This window comes from Hemitrygon akajei, chromosome 4 (genome assembly GCF_048418815.1).
Source record: "Hemitrygon akajei chromosome 4, sHemAka1.3, whole genome shotgun sequence".
NCBI lineage: Eukaryota > Metazoa > Chordata > Chondrichthyes > Myliobatiformes > Dasyatidae > Hemitrygon > Hemitrygon akajei.
Genome location: NC_133127.1, coordinates 15,233,074 through 15,260,393, shown reverse-complemented (window position 1 = coordinate 15,260,393; position 27,320 = coordinate 15,233,074). Strand labels below are relative to the sequence as shown.

At 43.5% G+C, this 27,320-nt stretch overlaps 1 protein-coding gene across 1 annotated transcript in view; it reads left to right on the top strand.

Moving 5' to 3' along the window:
• Window positions 1–27,320, top strand: part of LOC140726138 (dedicator of cytokinesis protein 2-like) — a 1,234,790-nt gene that overhangs the window by 1,160,224 nt on the left and 47,246 nt on the right. Inside the window, exon 41 of the mRNA XM_073042110.1 lies at window positions 26,489–26,630. Coding sequence (XP_072898211.1) covers window positions 26,489–26,630 — 142 coding nt within the window. The remainder of the gene's footprint in view (window positions 1–26,488; window positions 26,631–27,320) is intronic.

The window sequence follows — 27,320 nt, the reverse complement described above, 5'->3', positions numbered from 1 at the left end:
GTAGTATTTTGAGAGGAAGATTGAAGAACAAAATGGAATAAATTGCATAGTTTGAAAGAATGATGAGAAATACATACATAAATCCTTGAGAGTAGCAGGACATGTTGGGAGCACTATTAATAAAACACACGACAGTTTCAAGGACATCCTTCAAGCTACAAGGACAAGAACACAGATGAGGAGGAATTTCTTCAGCCAAATGGTGGTCAATCTGTGGAATTCATTGCCACAGATGGATGAGGAGGCAAGTCACTGGGTATATTTAAAGTGGAGGTTGACAGATTTTTGATTAGTAAGGACGTCAAGGCTTACAGAGAGAAAGCAGGAGAACGGGGTTGAGTGCGATAATAAATCAGCCACAATGGAATGGTGGAACAGACTTGATGGGCTAAATGGCCTAATTCTGCTCCTGTTTCTTATTGTCTAAGTTGATAAGTGAAGGTAAAGGGTACAAATCTCAGGAAGTTATAATAGAGCATCGTACAGTACAGCACAAGAAAGGTCCCTTGGCCCACAATGTTGTGCCAAATAAAATAGAGACATAAAAACATCAAAACATAGAAAACCTACAGCACAATACAGGCCCTTCGGCCCACACAGTTGTGCCGAACATGTCCCTACCTTAGAAATTACTAGGTTTACCCATGGCCCTCTATTTCTCTAAGCTCCATGCACCTATCCAAAAGTCTCTTAAAAGACCCTATCGTATCCGCCTCCACCACCGTTGCCGGCAGCCCATTCCACGCACTCACCACTTTCTCAGTAAAAACGTTACCCCTGACATCTCCTCTGTACCTACTCCCCAGCACCTTAAACCTGTGTCCTCTTGTGGCAACCATTTCAGCCCTGGGAAAAAGCCTCTGACTATCCATACGATGAATGTCTCTCATAAATCAGTAATTATTTTATATGTCTAACTAAACTAATCCCTTCTGCCTACTCAATGTCCATATCCCTCCATTCTCTACACATTCATATGCCTATCTGGGGCCCTCCATTGGTCATGGTCAATCTTGAATAATATATCCCAGCTGTCTATGTGATATGCAAACCGACAGTACGATATGGAGAGCAAACTTCTGCCCATGTAGCAGGCTCTCCCTCTCCACACAGCTAATGAATCCGAAGGAACAGGAGAACAATACCCTTTGGCGCCAGTGGCACTGCAGGAGTTGCCAGACAGCGTTGAATTCAACGTAGGGACTGTCTTAGGGATTCCAGCTCCGGATTTTCCCGCAAGGCAGCAGAGGTTTTCCCTTGCTGTAGATGGGCTGGCAACCATATCTGACGAGCCCCATCTGCCCACAGCGACTGGTTTTAATGCGCCAGTAACCCGCCTTTGCCTCTTTTCCTGTCGGTAGAGATGGGTTTGTGGAATTAGATAGAGCAGCCACATGTGAAGACGAGGAGCTCAATTTGATTGTCATGGACTAACTGAGATGCACACCATTAGGGGCATCTAAAAGGTAGTCAGAGCTTATTGCCAATAATTCCCCAGCCTATGACTACCTTAAGGAACTATACGGATCTGAGAGCCTTTTAATCATCTTTATTGTGTTTGCCTCCACTACCACCCTTGGCAGTGCATTCCAGATACCCACCACTCACTGGGTGAGTAAACATGCCCCACACATCTCTTCTGTATTTATGCATCACATTAAAAGCAAGCTAGATGCTTCAACCCTGAGAAAAAGAGATAATCTTATCTCTATCGAGTATCCCCACAGCCTTCGCCACTCCTGTGCAAACAATCTAAGTTTGTCCAACCTCTCCTAATCCAGGCAGCATTCTGGTAAATCTCTCCTGCGCTCTCTCCAGAGTCCACATCCTTCCTGTAATGCGATGATCTTTAAAATAATAAAAGTGTAGATGTTGGACATTGAAAATAAAAAATGTGCAGGAAACATCTGTTCTTATAAAGGGTTTTCAAGCTGCAATCTATCTCCATAGATGCTAACTGACCCACTTCCAACATTTTCTGATTTTCTCTGAAGGCTGGGAAGGGAACAGACAACTACTATCTTTCTCCCAGATCGAAATGTCTATTACTTAAAGGCATGAATTTAAGTTGGGGGGGGGGGGGGGGGGGAAGGTTGAAAGGATATTCCAAGGGCAAGTTTTTTTTACACAGAATGGTGTGTGCCTGGAATTTATTAGAAGAAGTCGTGATGGAGGTAGACATAGAGGCACCACTACACATGTCCATTCACCTCCTCCCTCACCTCCATTCAGGGCCCCAAACAATCCTTCCAGTTGGGGCAATGCTTCACCTGTGAAACTGCCGAGGTTGTCTGTTGTGTCTGGTGCTCCCAATGCGGCCTACTCTACATTAGTAAGATCCATCACTGTGTCACCGAGCACCTCTGCTCCATCCGCCAAAAGCGGAATTTCCTTGTGGCCAAACATTTCAATTCCCATTCCCATTCCAATATGTTGGTCCAGGGCCTCCTCTTGTGCCAAGATGAGGCCACCCTCAAGGTGGAGGAACAACACCTTATATCTCATCCGGGCAGCCTCCAACCTGTTGGCATGAATATCGATTTCTCCTTCCAGTAAAACAAATTCCCTCCAACTCCCCCCTTCTATTCCCCATTCTGGCCTCTTACCTCTTCTCACCTGCCTATCACCTTCCCATGGCTTCCCTCCTCCTTCCCTTTCTCCCACTCTCCCCTCCTATCAGATTCCTTCCTCTCTAGCCCTTGACCTTTCCCATCCACCTGGCTTCACCTTTCACCTTCGAGCCATCCTCCTTCCCTTCCTCCACCTTTTCATTCTGTCATCTTCCCCCTTCCTTTCCAATCCTCAAGGAGGGTCTCGGACCGAAATGTTGACTGTTTGTTCACTTCCATAAATGCTGCCTGACCTGCTGAGTTCCTCCAGCATTTTGTGTGTGATGTTTTGGATGTCCAGCATCTGCAGACTTGTTTAAGATATAGAGGCTGTTAAGGGGCATATGAATATGCACCATGTGAAGTTATATTTTGTAAAAAAAAAAGTGGCCAGTTGCTAGAATGTGAATGTAGAAGGGATTATTTTGATTTGGTGTTACGTTAAATGGTTATTTCAGCACAACACTGGAAGCCAAAGAGCCTGTTCCTTTATTGTACTGTACTATTTTCTATGTTTTTGATACAAAAAAAGGACAATTGGGACTTGAACCCAGAAATTTCTATCTAGCCCAGCTGGAAATGTCAACTCTGGGTCCTTGAAGACACTCCTATACATGACATGGTTTGCCACAGATCATGTAAGACCCAAGCAGTGTGGATCAATTAGATATCTCAAGGCTGAAGGTGTTCTGAATCTAACTAGATTTTCAAAGTTCAAAGTAAATTAATTATCAAAGTACATATATGTCACCATATGCAACTGAGATTCATTTTCCATAGAATAATAACCATAACACAATCAATGAAAGACCACATCCACAACTGCCTTCACAAGGCAGTCCCTAGCACAAGACATTAGAATTTATAGAGCGGGGGAAGTAATTCTGTGTTGCACCATATGGTAATCACATGGTCATATTTCACCCAGAATTTCTGAGGCCAATGGGCCATTTCTGTTGCAAGGACAAGCTTCTGGAGGAACTGAGCAGTCAGGCACTATCTCTGGAGGGAAGTGGATAGTCAGAACCCTTCATCAGGACTGGAAAGAAATAAGATATGAAGAGGTGACAGGTAGGGTTGAGGCAAGAGCTGGCAGGCAATAGGTGGATCCATGTGAGGAGAGGTTACTTGGAGAGGCACGGTGGTGTAGTGATTAATGCAACACTCTACAGCACCAGTGACCCGGGTTCAATTCATACCACTGTCTGTAAGGAGCTCCTATGCTCTCCCCATGACCACATGCTCCCCCCGGCACATCATCAGACTGCGTCAGTCGTTGACACAGATGACGCGTTCGCTGTGTGTTTTGATATATATGTGAGTGATAAGACTAATCGGGATCTTTAAAGATGGATCAAGTTGGGGTGGAGATAGCAAAGAGGCTTTAAAGTGATGGGATGGGTAGAGGCAACAAAGGGCCTCCAATGATGGAATCAGCTAATTAGGGAAGGTAGAGAGTGGAAATAAATAAGGGGACTGAGGAGGGTGATTGGGCAGAGGAAATAGAGGACACAGAGGGAGGTGCGCGGGGGTGCTCAGCAAGAGGGAACCATAGAGGCAACGAGGAGAAACCAGAGAGAATATCTTCTCTGCAGAAAGCATGAGGAGGGGCAGAAGTGACTGCTGTTGGAATCCAGAGCAACACACACAAAATGCTGGAGGAAATCAGCAGGTCAGCCAGCATCTATAGAAATGAACAGATGGTTGATGTTTTGGGCCAAGACCCTTCTTCAGGATTGAGAAAGAAGTGGGGAGATACCAGAATAAAAAGCTGTCGGGGGTCACATTATAGCTGATGGAAATGTTGAGGAATGCTGGAATGTGGAGAATGGTGAGGTGAAAGGGAAGGACTACATGGCCGCTTCTCTTCAGACCAGATAGTCGGTAAAATTTCCAGCGTCACCAAGCACGTTCCCAGTTTCTGGAAAGCTAGGTGCAAGAGCAGACAGTTGTAGTTCGACAAGTGACAGTTCATCCGTGTTTATCCATCTGAGCTGCTGAAGCACAGAAGAGGATCAAATGTGCAGTCATTATGAGCATTTAATTAGACAAGTGGCATTTGATTGACAAACACGGCTGCCTTGAGAACATGCATCGCCAAGCACTAGGACAGCTTGTACTCTGCTGTTATCAGACTCTTCATTGATAAAGATGAACTTTTGATCTCTCAATGCACCTCATCATGGTCCTTGGACTTTATTATCTACCTTCAACTACAGCTACACTGGGAAAGGAGTTGTCTATCTGTCTAGCTTAAGAAAACGGGGCAAACTCTAGCGAGGGCAGAATAATGCAGGGCCAGGGCCAGTCCCGGAGAGAGACAGCGGCGACCCAGTGGGCTTTACTGAGCTTCAAAGGGTGGGCAACACCAACAGCGAGCGTGCAGCGCTAGGGCACCAGGGGAGAGACAGCACTGGCATCACTGTTCATAGCAAAGAGCATGACTGTCCCAGGATTTTGATGGACAGTCCTAAAGATGCAGGCATCTTTCACACGGTGGAAATCAAAGTAATGAGCCTACTGGAGAACAATGAGGTCCTTGCCCGGCAACAGGACCTGGAAGTGACTGACAAAATTTCCCAGTAGGCTCGTCCGACTGTGTCTATGGAAAGGGGGAAGGAAGTTCTTATCTCCAACAAAATCCCACTTACCAAAAGTCAGAATAACTTTGTGGCAATGCTGGATCTCCTGAGGGCCAGTACAAGCTCTATTTGATGGACTCAAGATTCATCTGAGCTTACCAACACTAACCAGCTTGGCACGATCAACAGTGTTATCCAGGTGTGGCAGACTGACTTTATGCTCCGCCAATTGAGAGCCACCCGTCGCTACAAGAAGCAGTGTTTCACCACTCTCCTCCACAAGCCCATGTGATCTGTAAAAGCAAATCTATTTTCCCCTTCCAATCAGGAAGCTCCATTTTCTTCAGCAATCACTTACCATTTGTCAGTCACTGTCCTAGACTAGCTCAGGAGGATGTGATGTGATTGACTGGGGCAATAATTGTGAGGGTCTGAGCAATTGTGTGTGTGTAGGCACAACTACCTCCTGTTTCAGAAAGGGAAATCTGAAATTGGATGCCAGATTAAGTGTCCCTCAGACTGCCACAGATGCCAAAGCTAACGGCCGGCTGGCTCCTTGCATACTGTAATACATTGGGGAATAATAAAACCGTCTTCAACTATAGCTACATCAGGACTGGAGTTATCAGAATCAGAATCAGGTTTATTATCACTGGCATGTGACGTGAAATTTGTTAACTTAGCAGCACCAGTTCAATGTAATACATAATCTAGCAGAGGGAGAATAAAATAATAATAATCATGATAAGTAAAATAAATCATAATAATAAATAAACAAGTAACTCAATTATGTATATTGAATAGATTATTTAAAATGTGCAAAAACAGAAATACTGTATATTTTTAAAAAGTGAGTAGTGTCCAAAGCTTCAATGCCCATTTAGTAATTGGATGGCAGGGGGAAGAAGCTGTTCCTGAATCACTGAATGTGTGTCTTCAGGCTTCTGTACCTCCTACCTGAAGGTAACAGTGAGAAAAGGGCATGCCCTGGGTGCTGGAGGCCCTTAATAATGGACGCTGCCTTTCTGAGACACCGCTCCATAAAGATGTCCTGGGTACTTTGTCAGCTAGTGCCCAAGATGGAGATGACTAGATTTACAACCTTCTGCAGCTTCTTTCAGTCCTGTGCAGTAGCCCCTCCATACCACACAGTGATACAACCTGTCAGAATGCTCTCCATGGTACAACTGTAGAAGTTTTTGAGTGTATTTGTTGACATGCCAAATCGCTTCAAACTCCTAATAAAATATAGCCACTGACTTGCCTTCTTTATGACTACCTCGATATGTTGGGACCAGGTTAGATCCTCAGAGATCTTGACACCCAGGAACTTGAAGCTGCTCACTCTCTCCAGTTCTGATCCCTCTATGAGGATTGGTATGTGTTCCTTCATCTTACCCTTCCTGAGGTCCACAATCAGCTCTTTCGTCTTACTGACATTGAGTGCCAGGTTGTTGCTGCAGAATCACTCCACTAGTTGGCATATCTCACTCCTGTATGCCCTCTCGTCACCACCTGAGATTCTACCAACAATGGTTATATCATCAGCAGATTTGTAGATGATATTTGAGTTATGCCTAGCCACACAGTGTGTACAGAGAGTAGAGCAGTGGGCTAAGCACACACCCCTGAGATGCGCCAGTGTTGATTGTCGGACAAGAGGATATGTTATCACCAATCTGTGGTATTCCGGTTAGAAGTCAAAGATCCAATTACAGAGGGAGGTACTTTTGAGAAAATAGGAAAACTCTTGAGCAAAGACAGAAGACTGGCAAAGAATACAGCATGATGTAGATGAGTTGCAGACATGGGCTGAGAAATGGCAGATGGAGTTGAGCCAAGATAAATGTGAGGTGCTCCACCTTGGTAGGGCAAATGTAATGAGACAGTACACTGTTAAAGGCAAGGTCCTTAAAACAGAGTTGCTGAGCAGATCTTGGGACCCAAATTCATAGCTCCATGAATGTGGCTCCACAGGTTGATCAGGTGGTTAAGAAAGCTTATGGAATGCTTGTTCTTACGAGTTGAAGCATTGAGTACAAAAGTCAGGAGGATACATTACAATTTTATAAAACTCTGATTCGGTCACATCTGGAGCATATTGCGTACGTTTCTGGTCACCGCATTATAGGGCAATGTTGAGGCTTTGGAGATTGTTGCAATGTAGGGGAATTAAAGGCTATGGGGAAAAGGCAGGTAGGTGACGATGAGTTCATGGCCAGATCAGCCATGATTTTATTGAATGCCGGAGCAGACAAATGGCCTACTCCTGCTCCTATTTCTTATGTGCTTACGAGAGGGTACAGAAGAGGTTTACCAGGATGCTGCCCACTTCAGAAGAAGGCTATCATGAGAAGCTAGATAAACTTGGGTTGTTTCCTCTGGAGTGGCAGAGGCTGAGGGGAGATCTGATAGAGGTTTATAAGATTATGAGAGACATAGGTAGAGCAGACAGAGAGTATCTTTTTCCCAGGGTTGAAATGTTTAAACCAGAGGGTATGCATTGAAGGTGAGAAGGGGGTGGATTCAAGGGGGATGTGAGGGGTAAGCTTTTTACCCAGAGACTGGTGGATGCCTGGATTGCACTGCCTGGTATGGTGGTAGGGGCAAATACATTAGAAGTTTTTAAGAGACATTTGGAGAGGCACTTGGATGTAAGGAAGATGGAGGGATACCAACATGGTGCAGGTAGGCAGGATTAGTGTTTAGGAGTTTATGATTTGCTTTTTAGCTGGTTGTGGGGCAAACAGCTGTATTCTTCCATGTTCTATGTTCTAAGAAACCTATTGAATGTCAGGCATGGAGGGATATGGGAGAAGGCAGGAGATCGGAGCCAAAAAGGGAAATTGGATTAGCCGTGATGAAATTGCAGAGTGGACTCGATGGGCCAAATGGACTAATTCTGCTCCTATATCTTATGATCTTATTATATTGATTAGGGTTGTAGTGATTGGTTCAGGAACCAAGTGGCTGTAAGGGAAACCACTGGTGTTGACCTTCCTTTTCCAGGTCAAAGGGCAAGAGACAGAATACTTGCATTTGTCAATCCTTGTCCCCCTCCAGGTATTGCAATGTATGTAACAGCTTTTCAATTACTTTTTAGAAAAAAAATTCACTACTGAGATGTGGGAACTGCTGAAGCAATGGCAAATATTCAGAGATCTTTCCTCTGGGAAGATATTGGGCTGAGACAGAATCCATGTTACAAATTGTTTAAGGAATGTCATCGACAACATGTATTCCATTCTTGTTCCTCCATTTATTATACACGCAGAGGCCACTTTTTTAAGTATCTCTTGTACCTAATAAAGTGGTCACTGAGTGTATGTTCATAGTTCAAAGTAAATTTATTATCAAAGTACATATATGTCACCATATACAACTCCGAGATTCATTTTCTTGTGGACATATTCAGTAAGTCCATAATAGAATAATAACCATAACAGAATCATTGAAAGAATGCACCAACTTGGATGTTCATCCAGTGCGCAAAAGACACAAACTGTACAAATACAAAAAGAAAGAAATAATAATTTTAATAAATAAATAAGCAATACATATGGAGAACATGAGATGAAGAGTCATTGAAAGTGAGTCCATAGGTTGTGGGAACATTTCAATGATGGTACAAGTGAAATTGAGTGAAGTTATCCCCTTTGGTTCAAGAGTCTGATGGTTGAGTGGTAGTAACAGTTCTTGAACCTAATGGTGTGATTTCTGAGGCTGCTGTACTTTCTTCCTGATGGCAGCAGGGAGAAGAGAGTGTGGCCTGGGTGGTGGGTGTCCCTGATGATGGATGCTGCTTTCCTGCTGTTGTAGCCAATCCATTTCATCATGTGGTTCATTCAGAGATGCTCTTCTACACACCACTGTTGTAATGCATGGTTATTTGATTTACTCTCACCTTCCTGTCAGGCCATTCTCCTCTGACCTCTCCCATTTACAAGGAATTTTCACCTGCAGAACTGCCTGTTACTGGATTTTTTGTTTTTGTTTTTCACACTATTCTCTATAGGCTCTTGAGACTGTTATGTGTGAAAATCCTGCGAGATCACTAGTGTCTGAGCTACTCAGGCCACCCTCTCTGGCACCAGAATTCATTCCGTGGTCAAAGTACTTAGATAACATTTCTTCCACATTCTGATTTCTTGTCTGAACATCAACTGAACCTCGTGACCATGCCTGCATGCTTTCATGTATTGAAACATGATTAGCTGATTAGATATTTGCATTAATGCAGTGTACCTAATAAAATGGCCACAAAATGTATCTCTTTAAAGAGTGATAGGTGTGGTCGGACATTTTCAACGAAGTTATCTCTTTAAAGAGGGATGGGTGTGGTAGGACCTCATCCACAGATATATCTCTTAAAGAGATGGGTGTGGTAGGACCTCATCCACAGAGATATCTCTTAAAGAGATGGGTGTGGTAGGACCTCATCCACAGAGATATCTCTTAAAGAGGGATGGGTGTGGTAGGACATTATCTTGTTCTACTGCAGCAATAGGAAATACTTAGGAATCTTTCCTCGAGAAATTTATTGGGTTGACGCAGAATCCATTTTACAATGTATAAGTTGCTCAAGGAATATTTCAATTCATCCACAACATGTATTCCATTCTCTTCTATCTGCACCTTATAATTATGCAGCCCACTCTCTGCAGTCATAATAAAATACAAGAAAATACAAACACAAGAAATTAGGAGCAAGTGATAGCCACTTGTCCTCACCTGACACTATGAGTCTGTGACTCATATCTTTGAACACAATTATTCCCTTCAAAGATGTTGAATCTAAAGTGTGTTGATAACATTGATTCCACAGTCTTCTGAAGCAATTAATTATTAATTAACATATTATGATAGCTACATCGGAAGAGTGGTGTTTCATCACGCACACCAATTAACAGTGATTTGTTTAATGCCCTGTGGAGCTGGCAGCAAATTCACTGATGATGGATGTGGGGGACTTGTAATGTTTTCCTGTCCAATTACCTCAGAAATATAGCCCCACACTTCCAGGAGGTTATATTAATGAACACACACAGAAATGAAAGGGTTAATCAAACAATCGACAGATTTGTAGAGTTCATCTGAGTAACCTGTTGGATACAGAAAGTGAACATGGTGGGTGTGATATACTGGATGGTCGGAAGACATCCATTAGGTTGTTTAATGCTTAATGTAATTTCCAGTACACCTGCTGCCAAAAGACAGCATACACTTAATTGTCCGAACAGCATCCTTTTGAGCCATCGACCTTCCATAATTCTCCAAGTCTATGAACAGCACTGTGAATAATTGTCCACTCCACGATTTAAGATAGTTTAATGTTATTTCCAGTACACAAGTGTAAAGAAGAACAAAATAATTATTACTCCGGATCCGATGCAGAACCAAATAAACACAATAATAAAAAATATAATAGCTTACACAATATACACATTCATTGAATGTATGTCCATAAAGTGACACTAGGCACAGGTTTGACTATACATTAAGTAGTTGTGGTGGGGTTTGTGGTGGGGTTTGTGGAAGGGTGGGTTACTGGGTGGAGGTGTTGATCATAAAAAACAAGAGCCTTACTGTTTGAGGAAAATACCGTAACTGGTTTTGAGTCTGGTATCCCAGCATGAACTCTACATAGCACTCTCCCTGATGGGAGTGGCACAAACAGAAGAGTTCCACAGTGAACAGTAAGGCAGTGAGGTGTGTGGTAGGACAAAGAGACCTGGGAATAGCATCCATCTTCAAGAGCCCCACCATCCAAGTTTGATGTTTGAACTTTGAATACAGATCCACAATTCCTTGAGAGTAGCGTCACAAGTAGGAGGGGTCATAAAGAGCACTTTTGGCACATCGGCCTTCAAAAATCAGAGTATTAAGTACAAGGCACTGGTGAGGCCTCACCTTGAGTATTGCGAACAGTTTTGGGTCCCTCATCTTAGAAAAGATGTGCTGGCATTGAAGAGGGTCCATAAGAGTTTTCACAAGGATGATTCCAGGAATGAAAGGGTTATCATATGAGGAACGTTTGATGGCTCTGGGTCTGTACTTGCTGGAATTCAGAAGGATGAAGGGGGATCTCATTGAAACCTTTCGAATGCTGTAAGGACTAGACAGAGTAGATATGGAAAAGACGATTCCCATGGTGGGAGAGTCTAGGACAAGAGGGCATAGCTTTAGGATAGAGGGGCACACTTTCAAAACAGAGATGCGGAAAAATTTCTTTAGCCAAAGGGTGGTGAATTTGTGGAATTTGTTGCCACATGCAGCTGTGGAGGCCAGGTCGTTGGGTGTATTTAAGGCAGAGATTGATAGGTTCTTGATTGGACATGGCATCAAAGGTTACGGGAAGAAGGCCTGGAGCTGGGGTTGAGGAGGAGAAAACAAAATCAGCCATGATTGAATGGTGGAGCAGACATGAAGGGGCCAGATTGCCTAATTATGGTTTTATGGAGTTGGGATGTTATTTTGAGGGTGTACAAGATGGTAGTGAGAACTGTGTACAGTTCTAGTCATCTATCTGCAGGAAAGATATCAATAAGCTTGTAAGAGTGCAAAGAAAATTTACATAGATGTTGTCAGGACTCGAGGACCTGAGTTGCAAGGGCAAGCTGTGTAGGTTGGGGCTTTTCACTGAGGCACAGGAAAATGAGGGGAGATCATATACATAGAAGAATACAAATTATTCGAGGTATAGATAGGATGAATGCATACACCTTCTCTCCCTTCAGCTTGGGTGAGACTAGAACTAGAGGGGTGAAGGTTCACAATCATCCGGGTCATTGTATATCAAGCAGTAGCAAATCAAGGCAACTGGACTTGCTGTGTTGTCTGGAAGATGTTTAGCCACTCATCCGAGAGGCTTCTTCAGTTCTGATCCATGGGGGGGGGGGGAGGGGGGACAACAAACCCCAAATCCCTTTGTTTTTCAAACCTACAAACACACTCAGACAGAAACTCGTTCACCCCAAGGATCCTACACCCAAACATAAACAGGGCAATATTGTATATACTAGCCAAGGCCATGAGAACTGCACAGATCTGTATATCGGTGAGACAAAACTGGCACTTCGCTTGAGGAGGGCTAATACTTCAAGTCAAAACTCAGCTGTATATCTACACCCAAAGGACAGGGACACTCCTTTGATTATAACAATGCACAGGGAGGACAGGTGGTTTGAAAGAGGGGTTAAAGGGAAAACCCATCCCGGGACAGAGGGGGTGGGGTACAACACTACCTGTCAGCTACTTCCAATGGAGTCCTAACATCTCCACCCTGTCGTCTCCACAACAGTTCACCCCTCCACTCATGTAAAGACTAATGACCCATTCTTTACCTCTATGATGTAATGACTTTCATGTGATTGCTGTACCTTTAAAAAACTCAGAGTTTGTAAACCGGAAAACTACCCACCATGGATCAGAGCTGAAGAAGACTCTCAGATGAGTGGTGAACAACACAGCAAGTCCAGTTGCCTTGATTTACTACTGCTTGATAAAGGTCATAAGTTTGTGGTGAAAGGTGAAATATTTATCTGTATTTTTTTAAAGTATTGCATACAGTTCTGGTTACCCCATTATAGGAGGGATGTTGAGGCTTTGAAGGGGGAGTAGAAGAGGTTTACCGGGATGTTGTCTGGCTTAGAAGACATGCTATTATGAGAGATTAGATGAACTTAGGTTGTTTTCTTGGGATGCTGGTACAGTCAGACACATTACATTAGGGACTTTAACAGACATTACAGTAGGTACATGAATGTGAGGAAAATAGAAGGATATTAAAAACATCATCATCACCATCAGGTGCCATGCCCAGTTTGAGTTTTGACTGCCGTGGCCCATACACTCCTGTTTCGGGTCAAGTGGATCAATTCATCGGTATTCATTTCCAGTTCTCTGGCTGCTGTCTCCATCGTCGTTTGTCTTTGCCTTCCTCTTGCTTTCTTCCCTTCAATCTTTCCCATAATTACTGTGCATTCTAATTCCTCTTTCCTAATCACATGTCCAATGAAATTACGTTGCCTTTTCATGATCTCATTCATTATTTCTCTTTTGGTGCTTGCTCTGTTCATGACATCCTCGTTAGATATTCATTTCATCCACGATATTCTTTGCATTCTCCTCAAAAACCACATCTCTAGAAACATAGAAAACCTACAGCACAATACAGGCCCTTCGGCCCACAAAGCTGTGCCGAACATGTCCTTACCTTAGAACTACCTAGGCTTTACCATAGCCCTCTATTTTTCTAAACTCCATGTAATCATCCAGGAGTCTCTCAAAAGACCCTATCGTTTCCGCCTCCACCTCCACCGCCACCGCCGGCAGCCCATTCCACACACTCACCACTCTCTGCATAAAAAACTTACCCCTGACATCTCCTCTGTACCTACTTCCAAGCACCTTAAAAGTATGCCCTCTCATGCTAGCCATTTCAGCCCTGGGAAAAAGCCTCTGACTATCCACATGATCTATGCCTCTCATTATCTTGAACACCTCTATCAGGTCACTTCTCATCCTCCGTCGCTCCAAGGAGTAAAGGCTGAGTTCACTCAACCTGTTCTCATAAGGCATGCTCCCCAATCCAGGCAACATCCTTGTAAATCTCCTCTGCACCCTTTCTATGGTTTTCATGTCCTTCCTGTTGTGAGGCAACCAGAATTGAGCACAGTACTCCAAGTAGGGTCTGACCAGGGTCCTATATAGCTGCAACATTACCTCTCGGCTCTTAAACTCAATCCCATGATTGATGAAGGCCAATGCCTTCTTAACCACAGAGTCAACCTGCACAGCTGCTTTGAGTGTCCAATGGACTCGGACCCCAAGATCCCTCTGGTCCTCCACACTGCCGAGAGTTTTACCATTAATGCTATATTCTGCCATCATATTTGACCTGCCAAAATGAACCACCTCATGCTTATCTGGGTTGAACTCCATCTACCACTTCTCAGCCCAGTTTTGCATCCTATCAATGTCCCACTGTGACTACTGACAGCCCTCCACACTATCCACAACACCCCCAACCTTTGTGTCATCATTTGTTACTGACAAATAAAATGTAATACAAAATTTAATAACAACATTGTAGGCTGTAGGACCTGTTCCTGCACTGTACTGTTCTATTGTCTCGGTTGTATTTGAAGGGAATGTGAGAGGGAGTGGTGCGAGTGTGGGATGTGCTGTCAGAGGGATTGGTAGACGCGGGTTTAACAGTGACATTTAAGAGAAGTTTGTATAGATACGTGGATGAGACAGATCAGGAGGGCCATGGTCCAGGTGCTGCAGAAAACCAGGGAGGCATGGATCAGAAGAACTGAAGGGGCTGCCTCTGAGTTGTAGCACTCGATGGCCCTAAGACCACAATAGGAAGATTTCACGAGTGAATCTGCAGATGCTGAAAATAAATAACAACACAAAACGCTGGCAGAACTCAGCAGGCCAGACAGCATCTATGGGAGGAGGTAGTGATGACGTTTCGGGCTGAAACCCTTCATCAGGAGTGAAGTAACATGTGATGGTCGAGGAGGGATAAGGAGTGGGGGGAGGGATGAAGTAGAGAGCTGGGAAGTGATAGGCTGGAGGGAAATAGGCTAGAGGGAAATAAAAGAGAAAGAAAGGTAGGGCTGGGGGGAGATTATAGTGAGGGGGGAAAAGAGAGAGAAAGAGAACCAGACTAAAATTATAGATAGGGATGGGGTAAGGGGGGGAGCAGGGGTATCAACGGAGGTCAGTAGGAAGATTTAGAGGCTTAGGCTTGTTTCTACTGCAGCAGAGTTCCTGAGGGGTGACCTGATAGATGTGTAGAAACTTTGAAATATATAGTAGAGTTATTAGTCGAGTTATCAAAGTATGTAAACAGTATACATACACAGGCAGCCACGACACAAAGAAACACCATGGAAAGTGTTCAAGGAAAAACATTAAACACCAAATGGGCAAAAACACAGAACAGATCACACAAATGGCAAAAAAACGAATGAAGAACACAGAATATTAAACACCAAACCCCTAGAGTCCTTGAAGCAGTTTAGGAATGCGCAGTTCAGTTCAATTTAGCACTGTGTCATTCGTTGACTGCAAGCCGCAGAGCCATGAGTGACAGGGAGACCGGTCAAACGCAGGCCGATGGCACTGAACACTCTTATCCTCATTGATTTCAATCTTGCTTAATGCTTCCACCAGCGAGATCAGTGAGTAATGGAGCCAAACATAGGTTTGCCCTCCACTGTTAGGCCGCATACTCCTTTCTCAGCCTCACTCTCAACCACGCTCAATTCCCTCGGTGTCAGCCGAAGTGGTAGATTGCTCAGTCGGCCCAAAAACACGTTACCAAAATATAATTACAGGCTCTAGTCACACACAGATTAGCAGTATAAGTAGATTTAAAAGAAGAGGTAGTAGTTTTGCGTATTTTCTGCAGGATGTTGTCATTAGTCATGTTGGTTGCTGCCACCACCTTGCTTGCTGGGATAGAGAGTAAAAGCTCATGGTGGGGAAGTCTCCAAGTCAAAATTGCTTAGGTTTAAATTTGGTTGCCACAGGATAACCAGGCTGTAGAGGCTTTGGAAATGTGCGTAAGAGATTCACCAAAGGGATGAAGAAAAAATTAAAGATGATCACGTTCAGCTTTATTTGCCATATACGAGGGGTGATTGATAAGATCATGGCCTAAGGAAGAAGGAATCAATTTTAGAAAATCTAGCACATTTATTTTTCAACATAGTCCCCTCCTACATTTACACACTTGGTCGTGGAGCATATAGATCTTGGACCTCCAGAAAGTGCCCACAGCATGGGTGATTGTTAAATTTGTGGCCTATGGTAGAAGGAGATGAGTTATACAGTTCTTGTTACATGCATGTGCAGTTTAACTCTTTAAGTGACTATGCAGAAAGATTGAAGTTAATAACATCAGTTAATAACTCATCGGGTGATTGATAAGTTCATGGCCTGAGGTAGAAGGAGATGAATTATTAACTTCAAACTTTCTACATAGTCACTTAAAGAGTTGAACTGCATGTGCATGTAACGAGAGCTTTATAACTCAGCTCCTTCTACCTTAGGCCACAAACTTATCAATCACCCACCTGTGGACACTTTCTGGAGGTCCAAAATCCGTATGCTCCACGACCGCTGGACTATGTGTGTGAATGTAGGAGGGGACTATGTTGGAAAATAAATGTGCTAGGTTTTCTAAAATTGACTCCTTCTACCTTAGGCCAAGAACTTATCAATCACTCCCCTCCCCACCGTATACAGTACATCAAAACTTGCATTGAAATGTATCATTTGCATCAAATCAGCGAGGGTGTGCTGAGGGTAGCTTGCAGGTGTCGCCACACTTCTGGTACCATCATAGCATGCTCCCAGCTTACTAACCCCAACTGTACATCTTTGGAATGTGGGGGGAAACTGAAGCACCCGACGGAAACCCAGAATGTACCAACTCCTTCCAGACAATGGTGGGACTTGAGCCCCAACTGGTGATTGTTTGTCAGGATAGAAGGGTATTAGATCTGAAGAGAAGTTGGACCAACTTGGATTGTTTTCTCCGGAGTATCAAGGGCTGACTGTTTAAGACATGCACCCAACCAGGCCAGACTCTGGAGTTTAGAGAGTCGGATTCTCTGGAATATGGACAGTTGGTGCAGTCCCTTTAAAGATTCTGGACCACTCTGTCCGTTGGAACCAAGATTTAGATATTTAAAGAGCACCTGAACTCAGGTTAGGGGCCAATCGTCAGTTCAACTTTGGTTCAGCCTGCGATTGCATTTAGGATTTCTGTCTCGTTTGTATTCTCACCTAGTCTCGTCAATTTCTCGTCTAGAGTCTGGTCAAAAACCCTGTTCTCATCTCAAGTCTTAAAATCAAGTCTCGATTCTAGCCCTGGATTGCCCAGTATTGGTGTCCTTACCATCCTTGCCTACAGTCGTCGTCTTTTTTCCCAGTGTTGAAATTTCAGATTCTAGGCAGAATAGCTTTAAGGTGAGATGCTGAAAGTTCAATGGAAAGTTTTGAGGCAAGTTCTTATGCACAGGTATGTTTCAGGAATGGGCCACCAAGGAGGTGTGGTAGAAACAGACATGGTAGCAACAATTGAGAGGCATTTAGACTGGCAGATGAAAAGGCAGGGATTGGAGGTATATGGACTGCAAACAGGCATAGTGGGCTGAAGAGCCAGTTCCTTTGCTGTATGTAAGTTCTATACTTTATCTGAGATATTTTGAACTAAATTCACTGGAGCAGAAAGAATATGAATAAAATTTTTTAAGTTGTTAAACATTTTGATAGATTGAATAGGAAAAGATTACTTCCTCTGATTGAAAAGTTTGTAACAAGAAGTAACCAGTTGCCCAGAAATGAGAAGAGAGATGTAAAACTAAATTGCTTTCTGCTTGAGTCCCTCGAATCTTTAGGCAATTTGAGTTAGGGTTGGCTGAAACACACTTTATATGTTTTTGAAGAGGATGTATTTCAAGATGAGGGAAGTGCAGACTCTTGAAAGTAAACCAGACGCTCGGAGAAGTATTGCATTGCTATTGTAAAGAAAGAGCGATAGAATCAGATACAGAACAGAAACGGGCCCTACAGCCAAACTCATCCATGCCCATCAAGATGTCCATCTAAGCTAGACCCATTGACCTGCAATTAGACCCTCCTGTCAGAGCTATATTCCAGTGTTTGCTCAGTGGAAGACAAGCTGGATTGCATTTGTCTGCAGCTGCGCTAGGCATGATGACCGGACTGCTGTGGGCTTGTTCTTGCCGACAGCATCCCATGCACTATCAATCTACAGGACATGACAGGACACTCAGGGACTTGGGCTATATTATTTTTTATTGTGACAGCATATTTACTCCTATCATAGTTACAGTGCCTTGAAAAAGTATTCAGCCACCACAACTATCTTCACATTTCACTGTTTCATTTTCTAAAATTAAAATATATTGAAGTATGATTTTTGAGCTAATCTACAAAATGTTGTGTATCATGTCAAATCAGAAGAAAAATTCCAAAACCTGTCAACAACTTACTAAAAATTAAAAACCAAAATTGTGAAAAAGTATTCATCCCCTTTGTAATTACTATGCTAACTTTTCTCTGGTACAACATACTGTATTACCTTATCAACTCACCCAACTTGTTAATGTAGAAAATTAGAGGATTACCTGTTTTCAATATTCATAAGAATAAATACTCCCTCACTGTGTAAGGTCCAACAATATGGTATATTTTCAACAGACCAAACCAAAATGAAGACAAAAGAGCATTCAGGACATGTCAGGAAAATGATAATAAAGAAGCACAAATCCAGGGAAGGGTTGCAGACCATCTCAAAGGCAATGAATTTCATGACATATGTCAGTGGCAAAAACTTGATACTCATTCTGATTCTTGCCTTTATTAGTCGAGCCTCTGAGTTCAAGAGTCAGAAGGTCATGTTGCAGCTTTATAACGCTCCGATTAGACCACATCTGGAGTATTGCATTCAGTCCTGGTCACTCCGTTAAAAGAAAGATGTGGATGCTTTGGAGAGTGTGCGGAAGAGTTTAACCAGGACGCTGCCCAGATTAGTGGACATGTGCTGTGGCAGGTGGGACAAACAGGGTTCTTTTCTCTGGAGTAGTAGAGGCTGAGGAGAGATCATGAAATAATGACAGGCAAAGATAGAGTAGACAGCTGATATCTTTTTCCCAGGGTCAAATGTCTAATACTGATGTGCATGCCTTTAAGGTGAGAAGAGTAAGTTCAAAGGAGATGTGTCAGGCACATTATTTACACAGAGAATAGAGGGTGCCTGGAGTGTGCTAGTAGTGGAGACAGATCGGACCATAAGATCAGAAGACATAAGAGCCAATTAGGCCATTTAGCCTATTGAGTCTGCTCCACCGACCAATCATGGCTGATCTATTTTCCTTCTCAACTCCGTTCTCCCGCTTTCTCCCCGTAACCTTTGACACTCTTACTAATCAAGAATCTATTATCCTCTGTTTTAAATATACTCAATGACTTGGCCTCCACAGCCACCTGTGGCAATGAATTCCACAGATTCATCTCCCTCTGGCTACAGAAATTCCTCCCCATCTCCGTTTTAAAGGGGTATCTTTCTAAGCTGAAGCTGTGCCCTCTGGTCCTCACCTCCCTCATTATAGGAAACCTCCTCTCCACTTCCATATATGACATTTAAGAGGCTCTTTGGTAGGCACATCAATGTACAAAGAATGGAGGGATATGGACCACATGCAGACATAAGTGTTTATATGGCACTAGCCTAGTTAGTTCAGCACAACATTGTGGGCCAAATGGCCTTGTTCCTGTGCCGTACTACTCCATGTTCAATGATCTACCCATCCTAATGTAATTGAAGTATTGTCAGTTTACCTGCCTGAACCACCACTGGCAGCTCATTCCATACATGCACTTCCCTCAGCATGAAGAAATTGCCCATCAGGTATCTTTTAAATCTTTCACCTCTCACCTTAAGCCTTCATCTTCTGTGTCTTGACTTTGATGGAGTAGCCTCAGCGACTAACAGCAGTACAGTTTGTAGACGGCACACTCTGAAGCCAATATATGTCGACAGTTTCCAACTCGGACCTTAAACCAAAGACCCCATGGTCTCAGCCTGAAACATTGAATATTCCCCTTCATAAGCACTGCCTTACTTGCTAAGTCCCCCTATCATTTTGCCGTTGTTGCTCAAGATGGTCCAGGTGCCAGTCAATGGACCAAAGGAGCAGTTTTGGTACTGTGGTGCTCTGTAACTCTAAGGTGGGAAGCAAGGGGAGGACTGGGATGGTGCGTTCAGGGATGTCACTTTTAACTCCTGCTTCTCGTCTCGATGCCTTAAGAGAAAAATTGGAGGGAATCTGTGAGCAGTGGGGTATGAAGAAACACGGAAAAGGGAAACGGATTGTAAAAAGAATTTTTTTAAAAAACAAGCAAAAGTCTGCAGTAGCCAATTGGACTGAATATAAATGAGCCTTAGAGATAAATTGTGACTGTCATCACACAAACATCTCAAGTCCTTTTAGAAATAAGAAAAATGAAGATGTATATTTAAATTCAAATGAAACATCGAGTTGTTAATGGATTCTTCAAATGCTATCTTTGAGTAATGATATTCCTCTGATAGTATCAGCCTCTTGAATGTACAAAAATGCAGGGCTTCAATCCCCAGAGTCAATCCAAGACTTTAAATAACACGAGGAGCTGAACTGTGATGTTTTTTCCCTTTATCGCTCTCCCTCTCTCCCTCATAATAAGATGTTGGGCATGTGAAAAGGTTGATGTGTGCATGTGATTTGCTCAACTGATGAAGGATTCAAACAATGCTTAATGACAGGCAGCCACGCCGATTCGGCAGCAGATTACTAAAAAGCCAGAAGAATGAAAAGTCCAAGTAAAGATTGATCTTGGCACATTGGAGCTGGTTTCCCCAGATCTGTCATATTCATTTTGAGGGCCGAGGTGTACCCCATCCCAACTCTGGAGTTGATGTTAATCCTCATAGGGCAAGTGGGGAGGGGAAGGGTGAGAAGAAGAGCTGGTGGAATTGGTTTAATATTCAAGTACAGTGAAGAGCTTCTTTTGCATACTGTTCATTCAGATCAGATCATTACACAGTGCACAGCTGGTGGGGTGGGTGGAGATGGAGATGAATAAAATCGTGAGGACATCGATCGGGTAAACAAACTCCATCTTTTTCTCAGAGTTGGAGAATTAACTCAAGGGCAGAGATTTAATGTGAGAAGGGAAAGATTTAATAGGAGCCTGAGAGATAACTGTTTTGTACGGAGGGTGGTATGTATGTGGAATGAGCTGCCAGAGGAAGTGGTTGAGGCAGTTAATAATCAACAAATGGTTAACAATTTTTAAATGACTATTGAACAGCTACATGGATTGGAAATGTTTAGAAGGTTATGGGCCAAACATTGGCAAATGGGACTAACTTTGATGGGGCACCTTAGTTAGCATGGACCAGTTCAGCTAAAGGGCCTCCTTCTGTGTTGTATCTGTGAACTTAGCACTTTAAATCTAAACAAAGTATGCTGTAAAGCTGTGAGACATATAGATCACAGAATAGTACAGCACAGAAACAGGACCTTTGGGCCACAACGTCATGCCAAACCAAATAAATTATCAAATGGTCAACAAATCTAATCCCTTATGCCTACACAATGTCCATATCCTTCCATTTTCTCACATTCCTGTGCCTATCAAAGTGTCCCTAATGTACTGCCTCTTCCAGGCATCATATTGCAGGCACCCACCTCTCTCTGTGTAAAAATAAATAAATGCCCCTCACACTTCCTTGAACTTACCCCTCTCTCCTTATAACATGCCCTCTGGTATTAGATGTATTGACCCTGAGAAAAAGATAAGTTAATTATGGTAGATTGGGAAACCATATTGAAAATTATGACTGCAGTTAATAGGTAACATTTAAAGAATTCAGACACAGAAATCCATCTGGAAAGGTAAATCAATCTAGGACTAACAAGACAAGGCGAAAATAAAAATATACTGATGGAGTTATACACTCAATGGCCATTTATTGAGTACCTAATAAAGTGGCCACTGAGTGTATGCTCATGGCCTGCTGTTGCTGTAGCCCATCCAATTCAGGGTTTGACGTGTTGCACACCACTGTTGTAATGTGTAGTTATTTGCGTTGCTTTCCTGTTAGCTTGAACCAGTCTGGCCATTCTTCTCAGACTGTCTCATCAGCAAGGTGGTTTTGCCCACAGAACTGCAGCTCACTGGATTTTTTTTTTGTTCTTTTGCGCCTTTCTCTGTAAACTCTGGAGGCTGTTGTGTGTGAAAATCCCAGGGGGGGTCAGCCGTTTCTGAGATACGCAAACCACCCTGTGTGACACCAACAATGATTCTACAGCCAAAGTCACTTAATTAAGCATTTCTTCCCCAGTCTGATGTTTGGTCCTCTTGAACCTCTTGACCATGTCTGCATGCTTTTATGCATTGAGTTGCTGCCACGTGATTGGCTGGTTGGATATCAACAGTAACAAGGAGGTGTACAGCTGTACCTAATAAAGTGGCCGTTGAGTGTATATAGGTGGTTCCTGACCGACATTTCAAGGTCAGTCAAAGATGGAGAATGTATTTGCAACCAGATCCAAATCCCAGAAGATATATATCTGTAAAATATTTTGAGATCAAGAGAAAAGCATGTGATATTGCCATAAAGAGGTTTTACCCTGAGGACGGGAATTTTTGCTCTCTAAATTCAGCAAAGTTGAATCAAATAATTGATCAGGAAAAGGACAGGTGAATAACACAGTGATGTAGTAAGAAACATCAAAGGCTTCTGCAGTTCTGTCAAACAGGAAAGATCTGTGAAAATTAATTTGAGTATTTTATAGTCTTACAGAAACAAGGAGCAAGCAAGTGGTGGAGTGATTTTAGATTTAGATTATGAGGACGCTCAGTCCTCGTTTATTGTTATTTAGTAATGCATGCATTAAGAAATGATACAATGTTCCTCCAGTATGATATCACAAAAACACAAGACAGACCAAGACTAACTGACAAAAACCATATAATTATAACATATAGTTACAACAGTGCAAAGCAATACCATAATTTGATACGAGCAGACCATGGGCACGGTAAAAGAAAGTCTCAAAGTCCCCGATAGCCCATCATCTCACGTAGACGGTAGAAGGAAGAAAAGCTCTTCCTGCCATGAACCCCCAGCGCCGCAAACTTGCCGATGCAGCACCCTGGAAGCACCGAGGGTGAAAACCGAAAACTTCGAGCCTCCGACCACAGCCAACTCTGAGTCCATCCGAAAACTTCGAGCCTCCAACACCGAGCACCATCTCTGCCAAGCGCTTCAACCCCGGCCGCCAAGCAACAGGCAAAGTCAAGGATTCAGGGTCTTCCTCTCTGGAGATTATTTGATCGCACTGTAGCAGCGGCAGCGAAACAGGCATTTCAGAAGTTTCACCAGATGTTCCTCCATGCTTCTCACGTCTGTCTCCATCAAATCAGGATTGTGCACGGCATCCTACTTGACAGATATCAGATATTCATCCCGGAGTGGCCGCTGCACACTGCATCACGCCGCCATCTTCTCAAATTTAGCAGATATTTTGTGTCTGTGGTTAGGGGAGGGGACACTAGAATCCTCCCAGAAAATCTGGAGAATAATGGATCTAAAGGAGCACAAAGTTGCTGTCTTCCTCCTTCCTTCCCAATCCTGATAAAAACACAAGGGCATAGGAGCAACTCCAGTCCATTGCACAACACCCAGGCCAGAAAAGCTGATCTTCTAGTGGGGTCAACCACGAGCTGCTCTAAAAAGTCATCTGATAGGCACTCTAGAAATTCCCCCTCCTGTAATCCAGCACCAACCTCATTTTCCCAATATACCTATATATTGAAATCCCCGATGGCTATTGTAGCATTGCCCTTTTGGCATGCATTTTCTATCTCTCATTGCAATTTGTAGGCCGCATTCTTACTACTGTTTAGGGGTCTGTAGACAACTTCCATCAGGGTCTTTTTACCCTTGCATTTCCTTAGCTCTATCCAACCTTATGTCAACTCATTTTAATGATTTGATATTATTTTTTTACCAATAGGACAATGCCGCCTCCTTTGCCTTCCTGCCTACCCTTTTGATACAGTGTGTATCCTTGGACATTAAGCTCCCAGCTATACTCTTTCATACCTGCCAGTCTGTAACTGTGCTGCAAGTTCATCTACCTTATTCCGTATACTGCGCACATTCAGATACAACACCTTCAGTCCTGTATTCACCCTTACTGATTTTGTCCGCTGTTTACGTTGCAACTCAACCTGTTGACTGCAAGTTTTGCCTATCAACAGCCTCTCCTCACTACATATTGCCCCTGTTTGTAAACCAGCTACCTCACCTTCAGCACTATTATCTGCCTTCCCTACAATACTTCTTGCATTGGAATATATGCAGCTCAGGACACCAATCACACCATGCTCACCTGTTGATTGCTAACTTTGCATGAAGTCTTACCAACATCTCTACTAACTGTTCTGGCACTCTGGTTTCCATCCCCCTGCAACTTAAACCCCACTGTGCAGCATTAACAGACATTCCCACGGAGATGTTAGTCCCCCTCCAGTTCAGCTGCAAACCATCCCTTCTGTACAGTTCCCACCTTCCCTGGAAGAGAGATCAATGATCCAAAAATGTTATTCCCTCCCTCCTGCATCAGCTCCTTAGCCACGAATTAAAACTGTATAATCTTCCTAGTTTCAGTCTCACTGGCACATGGCACAGGTGGAAATCCTGAGATCACAACCCTGGATGTCCTGCCCTTTGACTTAGCACCTAATTCCCTGAACTGGTTATGCAGAATCTCGTCACTCGTCCTACCCATGTCATCGGTACCTACGTGGACCTCGACTTCTGGCTGTTCACCCTCCCAGTTTAGACTGCTGAGGACGTGATCAGAGATATCCCGGATCCTGGCACCCAGGAGGCAACATACCAGCTGGGAATCTCGTTCTTGCCCACAGAACCTCCTGTCTGTTCCCCTAGCTAACGAATCCCCCATCACCACAGCGTGCCTCTTCTCCCCCACTTCCCTTCTGAGGCTCAGAGGCAGACTCACTGCCAAAGACCGGACCACTGTGACTTTCCTTTGTTAGGTCATATCCCTGACCGTATCCAAAGTAATATTCCTATTGTTGAGTGAGATCGCCACAGTGGTATTCTGCACTGGCTCCTTAACTCCTTTCCCCTTCCTGGCTGTCACATAATTTCCTGTGTCCTGCAACTTGGGTGTAACTACCACTGCATATGTCCTATCCATCACCCCTTCAGCCTCCCGAATGATCCGGAGATCATTCTCCTTAACATGGTTTGTTAGAAACTGCAGCTGGATGCACTTCTCGCAGTTGTAGTCATTAGGGACATTGCTGGTCTCCCTGTCTTCCCACATCCTGCAAGTGGAGCATTCCACTCTCCTGCTTATGCAGAGAGGAAAAAAAAACTTGAGCTTTGCTTTCTCTGACTGAAGTCTCGAAGAGCTAAAGCCTTAAGAGCACCACTCTGACTCTGTCCACTCAGACGAGGGCTGCTGCACTTGCCCCTGACTTCTTTTAGTTGCACTTGCTAATCATCCAAATGCCAAATGGTCACTGGTCAAACCTCTATTATACTGCATGACCCATTCCGGCCTTTTATCCTCAGGCGGTGGAAGTCCCTCCTCTCCAAAATTCCAATGTCCGGTTGGCCGCTGGTCAAAGCTCTAGGAGAGGTTGGTCAGGTTTAAACTTTATTCCTTAGCACAGAGGAGATTTGGAGGTGATCTTATAGAAGGGTATAACATCATAAAGGGCACAGATAGTGTGAATGCACTCACGTCTTCATTCCATGGAGAGTGTACTAAAAACTTGTGCACATAGGTTTAGGGTGAGAGGTGATCGCCTCTTTCCTTAGATATTCCTGTTAAGTGGCAGAGATCCCACTGCTACACTTTCAGTTCTGATCGTCCTGTTGTCTGGGATTCCCAAACATTGTTCTGAGTGAATTAATAATTCCCTTGTACAAATTACAAATGCAGAGCAGTCCTCTTGGTGGTTTCATCTCCATTCAGGGTAATTTAGAAGCCTGGGGTTTTTATAAGGCATTGGTAAGACCACAATTGGGCCCCTTACCTACAAAAGGATGTGCTGGCATTGGAGAAGGTCTAGAAGAAGTTGACAAGAATGATTCAGGAATGGAAGCATAAATATATGAATACTCTTTCATGGCTCTGGGTCTATATTCCCTGGGGTTTTAAAGAATGAGGGGACATCTCACTTAGACGTATTGAATAGCCTATTTTGAGTAGATGTTTCTAATAGTGGAAGAGTCTAAGTTCAGAGTGCAAGCCTCAGGATAGAGGGAAGTCCCTTTTGAACAGAGATGAGGAGGAATTTCTTTAGCCAGAGTGTGGTGAATCTCTGGAATTCATTGTCACAGATCAAGCCAGATCATTGGGTGTATGTAAAGCAGAGGTTGATAGGTCAAAAGGCCTATTTGTGCTCCTCTTTAGTCTTGTGGGGGGAGGGGTGGGGGAACTGTGATATGCACCATCTGTTGTCTGTGCTTGCAATCCAAGTTATCTTGTTGGCTTTGCCAGATGATTCTTCTCCATCTGGAGCTAATTTGTCATGCTTCTGGGAGTAGAACCTGTTTCAGGGTCTAGGGATGAGCTCTGCGGATATTATCATCCACCCAGGTCAGTTTAGTTCACAGCTAGTCAGCCTACCTAACCATGTTGTCTCTTGTCTTCTCAGAACAAGCTCTTTATTCATCGAGGGAAGGAGTACGAGAGACGAGAGGATGTTGAACAGTTCCTCCTGAACCAGTTCCCGAACGCAGAGATAATGAAGACAACTTCTCAGCCTGCAGATGAGATCAAGAATTCTCCTGGACAGTGTATCCTTTTGGTCTGTGGCTGGATGAGCTAACAAGGAGTTCAAAAGAATGGGGTTGGTCCATAAGAGGAAAACATGCAGAAGAATTGAGGCTTCAACTAATTGTTCTCCGTTGACTTCCAAAGCTCTATTTTCCTGAAATGTTCAAGATTCTCACCACTTGGAAAATTCTCACTGCTTGCACTCAACCTTTGCCTTTAACTGTATCCACCATCTTTCTTTCTATCTGTCTACCTCTGTGTGTTACTTGCTATCACCCTCTTTTCAATGTGATCAACACAGAATTGGAAATTGGTTTATCATTGTCAGGTGTACTGAGGTAGAGGGAAACTTTGAGGTACAAAGATAAACCTTGTTCTGCATGCCATCCCTACTGATCATTGTGTCACAACAGTACTTTGAGGTAATACCAGAGAAAAACAGAATAAAGTGTTACAGCTACAGAGAGAGTGCAGTGGAGGTGGACAATAAAGTACAAGGCAATGACGAGGGGATTGTGAGGTCAAGAGACCATTTTATTGTTCTGCAGTTTTAGAATAGCAGGGTGGGAGCTGTCGCTAAGCCTGGTGGAACATGCCTTCATGGATTTTTTATCTTCTGTCCACGGGACGGGAGAGACGATGGTTGGGGCCTTTGATTCTGTCGGCTGCTTTGACGAGGCAACAAGTCCGTGGAGCGCAGGTTGGTCGGA